The sequence below is a fragment of the Chrysoperla carnea genome, chromosome X (assembly GCF_905475395.1).
Source record: "Chrysoperla carnea chromosome X, inChrCarn1.1, whole genome shotgun sequence".
Lineage (NCBI taxonomy): Eukaryota > Metazoa > Arthropoda > Insecta > Neuroptera > Chrysopidae > Chrysoperla > Chrysoperla carnea.
In genome coordinates, this window is record NC_058342.1 from 21,593,914 (window position 1) to 21,605,015 (window position 11,102).

The following is an 11,102-nucleotide window of genomic DNA, read 5'->3' on the forward strand; positions in this document are numbered from 1 at the left end:
GTTTCCGAGATATTGGGAATTTCTTGTTTGGAAAAACTCAAAAAAGCGATTCCATGGTTGAAAAATTATTTTTTAAGTTAACCAAAATCCTACTCTTTGAATTTTTCCTAAACAAATACTGAAGAGAAATTAATTACTGATTATTTCATTGCAAGGGATTAGTTTTTAATTAATAAATAGTGGTCGTTTTTAATATTTCCCGGTATAAAGCCCTTTAAGAACGAAGTTTTAAATAAACCATAGACATAACATATAGATAGAGGATCCCCTGTATTGAAATTGGTCTGGAATTTGAGATATATACTAGCTAGCGCCAGCAAATATGTGCTGATGAACATGTAGCATGCGTTGAATGATTTTATTTAGTTCCCAGGCACTCAATATGAGGCTCTTTCTTTACGCCGCGCCACATAGATTCTCTATCTATATGTTATAAATCTATGAAATTAACACATAAATTACTATTTTCAGGGCCAGTTTAGCGAGTCATGCATTTGGCACCCACCTTTTTAGGTTTACTTATTAAATTTTATTTACACCATATAGATCCTCTGTCATATATCTATGAATCGCCCTAGGAATTTAGGCTGTCAAGAACTCGAATACCAAGAATCAGTCAGATTACAATGATGCTACATATACGCACCATTATTGCTTTTTGTTTCGAAATTGATTAGTCAAATTTAAATTAATGTTTTATTGAAACTTTAAAAAAACTTAGATGCCAGAGACATCTTTGAATTGTATAATTAAACATTGAAGTTTCTTTCTTTTATTTGTTTATTCTGCGACATATATTTTTTTAAAGATTAAAAAAAATGATATTAAATAATTTATTAACAACTATTTTATTAAATAATTGTAAACCAATTAAAATATTTGTATGAATTATTCATAAAAGCTGACTCTTAAAAAATTTCTAAAACAATTTCAAGTTGTCACTTTTAAAAGTACAAACAAACAAGCAAAAACGAATTAAAACAGCCCTAAATATGATAAGATATCGTGAAAAAATTGATTTTAATTATTTACGTTAAATTAAGTTGCGATGACATGGGAATTTGTGCAAGGCATACATTAATAGCTACATGTATTTTACAATTGGTAAGTAATACTTGTCCTTTTAATTGTGAGGTTATGTTTACATAACAAAAACATGTTTCATAAAATTTGGATCCCAATCGTTAAAAACAAATGGAAAAAAATGTGAAACTTTTGCTTCCTATATACTTTGAATTAAATAATTTATCGCAAAAACATTCACGTATTTGTACGAGAAATTTTAAAATACTTATTAATTTCTTCAAGTCTAAAACAATAAAACATAAAATAGTCATCATTTAAATAAATGTAGTTCTATCATAAGAAGTTAAAAATATTTATTTAAAGAAATTATTTGACTTTCAATAATGGACAATTAGGAAGCAAAATTTTGCCCACTTTTTAAGATTTATTTTTAGTGATTGGGAGCTCTTAATGCATATAAATTTAGCTAAACTCTTTACCAAAATGATTTATATATTATGTAAGTGAATCTAAAATCACAATCGGTTATTTCGACGAATTTACAAGATACCGATTTAATCTAAATCCAAATGCTGATGTATATCGTCTATAACAATATCAAATTATGAAGACAAACCTTCTAGAATTTTTTTTCGGGAATGTTTCACAAGGCCACTAGTTGAAGTTACATACAAATTTCAACTCCCTACCTTTTATAGTTTTGTAGAAAATAGACACCCAAGTTTTGTCCTAATTTGCCCTCACGGGTAAACAGTGATGTTTATGAAAAAATATTTCAAAGAAAAGTTGTTAATTTTTTTCAGGAATAACTTTAACATTTAAACTTTTGTTCTATCCCTAACGGTTTACAAGAAGGATTCTTTTTCATAAGATTAAATGAGCAAAAAATACACCATTTTAAAATTGGCATATCTCGGTCAATTTTGAAGCTTGAAAAAATTATTTTCATCTCTTTAGCTTATGTATTTTGAATTTCGTTTCCGACTGAAATCAATTCGGCTCTTTTTCATAAGCTAGAGTGTTCAGGAGTTCAAGATTGGATTTAGAATTTTCAGGCCCAATATTTGGTTGGTGCCAGGTACGGATTTAGAAATTTGATACTCGTAAGTAGCTGAAAAACTGCCGTTATTTACATCACTAGTGCGCAGTCTTCTTGTTTTACTACATATTGCCTAAATTAGCGTAAAGAATAATCTTGATCTCCGAACTCCTCTCTCACCACAAAGGCTCTGCGTTTTTTTAATAATCAATAAAACTCTTGTCGCGAAAAATATCTTCCCTCAAACTAAGTAGCATCAAATTGATCAACCGATCTTGATCAAGTAATATTGCATTGGTGGAAGCCTAGAAACCATGACTCCGCTCGCCTCATGCTTAAGCCACTTGAGATAGCTAATTAAAGTTTCATTTATCAAGAATTCATTTATTTTAATTTTACATCTTGATTATGTTTGTAAAATTTGTGGCTAATCGAAGTTTAATCGATTTCAAAACTCCAACTATAATTTAAAACTGAACTAATATTATTTTTTGAAATTATAATGTAATTGTTTTTAATTTTAGATTACAACATTTGAACGCCAAATATTCGATTTTCTTGGTTTTATGTGGGCACCGATTTTGATTAATTTTTTTCACATAATATTTATTATTTTTGGATTATTTGGTGCCTTTCAACATCAATTTAAATACGTTATTAGCGTAAGTGTGTTAGTTATATGATTTTTTTTTTTTTTTTTTTTTTTTGATAATTGTTTTAGTGTTAATTTTGTATGTTGTCTTATTTCCTAAATACCCCGTACAGACATTCCAATAGTGACAAACAGAAAACTTTCAAAAAATTGTTTTGAAATCGCTGTAATTAACCGTTTAAAAATCATTAACATGTGTATTTCCACATTTTCCACAATTTCGAAGTGTTTTTTAGCTCGGTATAATACAAAAGTTCAAATAGAAAAGGATAGTTTTATTATAGTTTATTACATCGCAATTTAAATTTCGACGTAAATAAACTTAAATTGCGACGTAATAAACTATAATTTTGTAAACAAGAAGGGTTTTGATATTTGAAAGATCAAATTCGTTAATGACAAGAAAATTTGGAAATTATTAATTTTGTGATTTTTTCTCTAGGCGTTTAATTTTCGAAATAAATATTCTTGAAAAACTAAAAATGCAATTCATAATTCATTTAGTATATCAGGAAAGATGGCCATGAATGGAATGAATTTACATTTACTATTAAAATTTTACAGAAATCTTTAAATTTAATTCATGGTTCAAAATGTTGATCATAGATGGAGCAGTAAAATCAGATTAAATTTTATTTTTTCTAAATATTTCTTTATAAATTATAGCTCATGTGTTAGTCTGATGTATGAGCTATTTTGTTGTACAGTTTCATGCAAATTCATTCAGTGGTTTTTGCGTGAAATCGTAACAAACAAACAAACATCCTGACTTTCACATTTACAATATATAAACAGGGATATATTTGCGTTACATTGACTACTCAAAAAAAATTTGTCGTAACACATAATTTGCTGGATTAGACTATTTAAATGTGTTTAATTAATGTTTTTTCTTTTTTTTTTTTTTTTTGTAGTATTGTATTTGGAATGTGAATGCTCTTGCTTGGAATATTTTTGTAATCTGTTTTTATTTAGACGTAGGAATTTTGGATAAGGTTTGTTTATTTTAATATAAATTTTTGCGTATTTTATTTGAATTTATTTTGATGCTATGTTTTTGGTTATTTTCACAAATTTTGTAGAAAATTTTGGAACTAGAGCTTTTTAAAGTAGTTCGACTGTTTGAGCAAGTAGTTCATTTTTTTGCGGTAAATGATACCTCAAAGTCCCTTGATCCCAATAAACAATAGTACCTTAATAAGTACCTTATGGAAGAACTCACAATAATTTTGTACAAAAATTAATCGGTGATTGAGCTTCAAAAAAGTTTTCATAATGAAGAAATTTTAATTTTAATACAATATATATATATATATAAATTAGTCGGCAATTTGATAGTCACGTGATGGTCGAACTACTTTAACCGTAATGAAACAAAAAATTTTACAACTCGTGTAAGCTTTCAAAGTTTTTCAAAATTTTTTCATTTTTTTAACTCTTGGGACAAAACGGTAGGAGATGATAACATTTCCCCCATTTTTGATTAGAATACTGGGAAATATAAGCTCCGAATGAGCTCTAGTTGATTCCGATCCAATTATTTGTTTCGGAGATACTGTCATTTAAATTTTTAAAAATTTATATTTCTGCAAGTCCATACTAAAATTTTTTAGTGAAATAATCCACCAGGATTCATGTTAAAAAACTTGTTCCTTTATTTAAAAGTAATTTTAAGCAATATAGCGTCAGTTTTGCGCGATACAGATGAATACAGGTTTTGAATACGAATGTCAAACCCCTTGGGGTGTCATCCCTCTACCAGCAAATATGTAGGGAGTTACTCAATACTAACTCTGCATAAGTATTCGAAGCAAATTACATAAATACCATACAAAAATTAATCCGGTAACTTCGATACCGGAAGTTAACAAAATTTTTGATCTCCCGTCCATTTTCGAAGCTCTACGTTATTTATTTCTGTACTGCATTCAAGCAATTCGCTTCGAATACTTATGTAGAGTTGGTATCCAGCAACGCTGTACATATTTGCTGATGTAGGGGTGAGACACCAAGGGATGTGACATTCATATTCCCATCTGTGCTCACCGGTACCATGCAAAACTGATGCCATGATGCTTAAACTTATTTTTACATTTAGAAGCATCTTCTTCACCCGAAAAATTGTAGCATGGGCTTGTAGTCTATAAGTGACCCAATTTTTTTTTTTATATATTAAATTAATATTAATTGAATTATTTATTTTTTAGAATAGCGATACTTTAAATTTGGGAACTGGAAGTGTAAGTTGGTGGGAAGCAAATGGATATGGTTGTAAACCATATTATTTACCAAATATTACAAATGAAGATATTTATAGACCAGTACGACCTGACTATGTAACTGGATGTTTATTCGATTATACAACAGTTGAAATAATTCATGCTGCAATACAAGTTAGTTTAGGAGTAAGTATATTATTGTATTTAATTGAACAGTCAAAACCAGCTATAATGATGAATTGACAAATCCGAAATTGAATATTCCTGGTGCCCAAAAGCGTATATACAAGGGCCTCGGCAGCCGATGGCAAAGAGGGGGGCAAGTTGCTATTTGGAGAATGGAGAAAGTTTAATGTTACGTTCAAGTAAAAATATAGGAGATTAAACGCGAAAATTTATTTTTATTTTAAAATTAGACCTATTTTACCACTAATTTATTTGAGAAAGGCGTGGATTTAGAGTTAAATTTTCGGGGAGAACAGTCACTGGAGTCCGGATTTATACTGGTGGGAAGCGTGGCCTTTTTTTGTGTTTGCGTGTAGAGGACTTATCTAAAAAAATTTTTCTACTATTCCTTTTTTCCTCTTTCACCGTATGAGCGCTCGTAGGGTCTTGTAAACCGCAAGAGGAGAACAAAAGTTTAATGTAAAATTTTTTCATATAAAAAAGTTAACAACTTGTTTAAAACATTTTTTCGTAAATAACTTTGTTTTTCCTTGAGAGTCTAATTTAGGGTCAAAATTTAGTGCCCTTTTTCTCAAAACCTATAAAAGATGGTTAGTTGAAAATTGATTGATTCTAATTTCATATTTAACTCATCCTTTAACTGAAATTTTGAATTGGTTCTTAAATCCGTGGGGTCCATCTTTTAAACCGTTAGAAATAGGACAGAGTTTAAATGCAAAAAAATGTTCCTTATAAAAAAATAATCAACTTTTGTTTGAAACATTCTCTCGTTAACATCACTTTTTGCCCGGGGTGGTGGGGGTGGTAAATTAAACGCAAACTATATAGAACGTGTTATATGGGAATATTAGTTGCATGTGCGTGACATGTATGTATTTGTGGCTATCTATTTTTTACTTACATGACCTAAAAAAACAAAAGATTGCGTAATCAATACTATCTATACATGGTATTTTAACAATTAACTCAGTCAATTGTTTGTTTTCCCTTGTTTTTATTTTAATTTTTTTTTTTTAGGTCATTGGCATAATAGCTGGTATTTGTTGTGGCCGTGTAATTTTAAGAAATCGACAAGAAGGTACTTAATTTAACGAATTTACAAACAAATTATAAAATACTAATATAGTAAATATTATATAAAATAGATTTCTTTAGACAAAGCACAACAGGGTGCCACGGGCGAAAAATTTTTTAACGAGATTTCTCTTTAAATTTTTATTTAGGGATTATCATAAGAATAACAAAATGCATGTTGTTGGTGGAAAACTGTGTGCTGTTAGCGGAGGAGAAGTGAGGAAATTTATACTGAATGTAGCAGTTGTAATTCGAAAACCGTCAAGCGTTTAGAGCTGGAACTGATCACAAATTGTTAAGATAATTTTCTAAAACTTTATTCATTACATAAATCATCCCTGACAGGTTTTTAGTAAACCTAAGCTCAAAATATTATATAACTAAAGGACCTCGGTCACAATACATTGATTTTTGATTTCGGTTAAAATTTATTGAAAACTATGAAACCTTTCCCTTCCGAGCTACGGCCCTTCAAAGAGTTTGCCTGCATGAGATAATGATTTTTGATTTCGATTAAAATTTTTTGAAAACTATGGATTAAGATATTTTTGATTATGCTGATCAAAAGCTCTTATAGACTCCACCCTCTAAAACCCTTCCCTTTTGAGCTGCGGCCCTTCAAAGGTTATGCCTACATGAGATATTGATTTTTGATTTCGGTTAAAAATTTTCTAAAACAAAGGATTAAGGTAGCTCATGCAGATCAAAAGTTCTTATGGGCTCGTCCCTCAAAAACCTTTCCCTTCGTATCTACGGCCCTTCAAAGGTTATGCCTACATGAAGGGCTCGGAAGGAAAGGGTTAGAGGTTGAGGGTTGAGTTGAAATTTTGAACTTGTACTCGAAGACGAGATGTCTCCGAATAAGAGATGCTATTTAAAACACATGCCGGATTCTGTCGAAGCCAGACGCCACGCAGATGTAAATAACATGTATGTAGATTGTTTCGCCCTCCACAAAGGCCTTACAAGTGGGATCATTAAAAATCTCATGTTATGAAGGTGTTAGTTCAATTGACAGTGTCCTGTCAAGAGTCTAAGTTTCAAGCGAACACAGTCAAATGACCTAGCTGTGGTTATACACAGTTTGGCTTGTCGCATGCCCTGCTCGAAGTCTCCACCAAACCCCTTAGTAACACGCTATTTTCTGCCAACAACATGCATTTTTTTTATTGTTTCTACATCCTCTAGATAAGAATTTAAAAAGAGGTGATATAATTTTAGATATGTGGACCCCTTTTATTAACCTATATCTGCACTAATTGAATAATATTTTTGCTAATAAATCACCGTTTTCAAAATATTCCAAATTATTAAGTTATTAGTACACGTTAGCGTGCATATAGAAAATTTGTATAAAGTCAATTAATAAAATTTAAGTTATCTATAAGCACACGAAATGAAAATGGACTTTTGCTTGCCAAAAAAAATTTGCTCTGAACACAATATGCATTCTTACGAAAAATCACAATAAAATATTCTCCGAATAGGAGCCCCTTTAAAAATTTAAAAGTTACATATTTAATTAAACGCCAAAGCGTAAAATGAAATAATTTTTGAAACAATATATATAATTTCTCGAAAATTGTTAAATTTTTACATAAAAATGCATACTTTGACCATAGTTAAGTTTTTTGGCAGCTCCTTTTGCTTTATTTGCTAAACTATTGATATTTCTTAACTTATTAGTTTTAGTAATAACTTGTATATATCAAATTGCCGCCAAAATTCAAAATAAAATAAATTCAAAATTAATAATTGCCGCCAAAATTCCTTGTTTCAAACGGAAACATGCTTATATTGCTCTTGCGATCGAAATTCGATTTACGTCTCAGTTGTAGACAGGGTCGGATCTACTTAGAGGCTTTTTGGGCTGTAGTCCAGGGTACCGTAGATACAAAAGGTTTCCAGCCTCTATTGAAAACGATAAAGGATATTGTGAAAAAAAATACCTAAGTAGTATTAGCCCAAGGTCCCACAAATTCATGATCTGCCCCTGGTAATAGAATAGGCTTAAAGAAGAACTTAAATATAATATTTGAATTTTGGAGGTTTATTTGCATAAAATTATCCAATTGTAGATATATATATACACTTTTTCCTCTTTTAACACGTTTTTGCCGGCGTAATTTTAAAATATTTTCTTGTTTTTGAAAATTTTTTAAATAGAAGTTATTGTAATCGAGTCAGGAAACAAAAAAATTTATTCCCCTCAAATTTGTGGATTTTACGTTTCAGAGTATGTTGGGGGTGAATAGCCGATTAATGATTTTTGAGAAATCGAATTTGACCCCTTTCACCCCCCCCCCCCTAATATCAGATACAATTATAAGAAATGTGGCACTAAATCAACATTTCGAAACAACATTCCAATTTTCAACTTTCTATCTCTTACACTTTTCTGCGAAACTCATACTAACTCCATCTGATAATAGACACAACTATAAAAGATAGGGGGTTGCAAAATTTGTGGGAAGCTTCGATTAGTAGGATTATTGATTATAAAGCCCGAAAATTTTATGTACAAAAACTAAAGAAATGCGCCATGGGCATTAGAACTAATCAAATTACTGAACATATAAGAGACTTGCGGTGGGGCTAAACGTTGGCGTAAGCGTGTTAATTTGTGTGAATCGAAAAAAATTCGTTTTTATGTGATAGACAAATTTTGAAAGTGTTTGAACGTGATTTTCACCCACTTCAAAACGTCGGATTGAATTGAAACTTCGCATACTTATCAAGGATCTATGAGCATACAATAATTTAATAAGTTTGTCGAATTATCCTAATCACGATTTTTAGCATTAGAGGATGATAGTTTGCATATGGAAATCTCATGTAAATAATTTTATAGACAAATGTAGATGAAAGAGAATTCAAAATATTGTTCTCACAAGCAGTATGTTAGGAATGTTTCTTTATAAATCGAAAATATAATTCCGTTACATAGATGTATACTAAACTAATACTTTAAGAAATAAAGCCGGGAAAAGGTCAAAAAGTTGCAATTCTATGGAACAGTATGACTTTTTATGGGACTCAATTCAAAATGTTCATATGTTCGAGTGTGTAGAACAAAGTCATATTGGTTAGAAAATGTGCTTCCACTGTGCGCACGCGCGTGAGCGCTTAGAAGTTCGCCCAAGCTAATTATACGGAAAATCAAGTAACTTGAGAAAACAGTTATTGGATCTTATATTTTGGGGTATTCTAAGCAGAATTAGCTTCTAAGCGCGCGCGAGTGTGTGCATAGTAAAAGCTCACTTTCTAATCAATATGACTTTCTTCTACACGCTCATATGACCATTTTGAGCTGGATCACATAAAAAGTCATATTGTTCCATAGATTTGCAACCTGAAATGAGTGATATTACGAAAAATGAATTTTTTTCTATCCACACTTAATAATAATTTGCTTTGTTTCAATTTACTAACTGCACTTTGTAATTTCTCGCTTAATAGGAATAAGGTCAAATATTAATAAGATGGTGTACAATGGTGACTACATTGGTTTTGGGTTTTAGGAACACACAATTTAAAAAAAAACAACAATCAGAATATTTTTCATCCACTTTTTATTAGGTCAAGCCGGTTCAAGCATATCATCCAGAAAATCACCAAAAAAAACATCCCTTTATTCTATAGAATTTAGTACTCAACGTGACGATTCACGCGCATGTGGTAATGACAGTGATACACTAGATTCAGATATGAATATGCCAATGGCATATCTACAAAATACAAAACCAATGACACCACGACGTGTAAAACGACGTAGTGTTATGACACGCGGCCATCCGCATCATGGTAACTCATTACGTAAACATTCACATGGAGGTAGTACACGATCTCATAATTCATCCACAAGTGTACGATCTTCACAGCGTCGACAAAATCCTGTTACGCAAATTCTGGATCAACAGCTACGAAGTAATACACTAACATCAACATGGCAGAGAAACGGAGGCCATACAAATCCTACATATCAACAATCGTCAATACAATCGTTAAACGAACAGACAGAATATGAGTTGTATAATAATAGACCTCCATCAGCCAGATCAAGTTATTCAAATTATCATGGTTCGAGATATATTTCATCTGGTCACACGTATCAAAATAATCAAGCAACTCCTCAAGCTCCTATTAAAAGGGATCGCCAAAGACAATCATTGAGGTCTATGGCCTTTTTGAATAGTGGACCACCTGCGTACACTTTACAAGGATCTAATCAATTAGATTCTGAAACAACTATCTAATTTTTTTTTTGTAATTCGAATCTTTTTCAAGTTTATTTGTTCACGTTTTATCAAAAAAATCATAAAATTTTTGTAATTAAATTAGGGGAGAGATGTGTTTAGACAAGCAAAAGCTTACATCTTTAAATAATTAAGAATGTATGAGCATGGCAACAATAATTTATTTAAAGGCTAAAAATTTTTATAGGTAGACTTTTACTCAAAAAATATGTGGTTAAAATTTCAGTTTAGGTATCCGTGCAAATTTTTCAGAAAAAAGTCATTGAAAATCGATTTAAAATACATTGCTCTTATGGAGAAACATCAAAAAACGACATATTTTGAAAGTTTTTGATAATTTTCACTTGGATGAATGAAAACAAATTAAAAAAAAAAAAAAAACTTTTTAATAGAAAGTAAACAAAGCCATACCATAGAAAAGAGAAAAGAAAAAAACCAAGTAACTTCGTCCATATAAGGAATGTAAGAGCAGGGTAGATTTAGGGTTGAAATTATTTTTATCTTATTTTCAACTTTGATGTTGAATTTTGTTATAACTTCATAAATGTAGACGAAAAATAAGAATTAAATTTTCCGATACCTGCCTTGGTTTACCAAATATCGAAAGCTGAATAATTAAACAAAATTTTCAATATTCGATATTTTGAAAA

The 11,102-nt window shown here is 30.6% G+C and overlaps 1 protein-coding gene across 2 annotated transcripts; it reads left to right on the forward strand.

Annotated features, from left to right (window-relative positions):
- The first annotated feature begins 901 nt into the window (after window positions 1-901).
- On the forward strand, window positions 902-10,618 carry LOC123302221 (sodium/potassium-transporting ATPase subunit beta-1-interacting protein). Of its 2 annotated transcripts, XM_044885064.1 has the most exons (6): window positions 902-1,104; window positions 2,590-2,727; window positions 3,632-3,712; window positions 4,925-5,122; window positions 6,140-6,200; window positions 9,776-10,618. In XM_044885064.1, exons 1-6 carry the CDS (start codon window positions 1,054-1,056, stop codon window positions 10,450-10,452), a joined length of 1,206 nt encoding a protein of 401 aa, XP_044740999.1. In that variant the 5' UTR covers window positions 902-1,053; the 3' UTR covers window positions 10,453-10,618. The 2 variants fall into 2 exon arrangements, with proteins under 2 accessions (XP_044740999.1, XP_044741000.1); XM_044885065.1 differs by lacking the exon at window positions 3,632-3,712.
- Window positions 10,619-11,102: the final 484 nt, after the last annotated feature.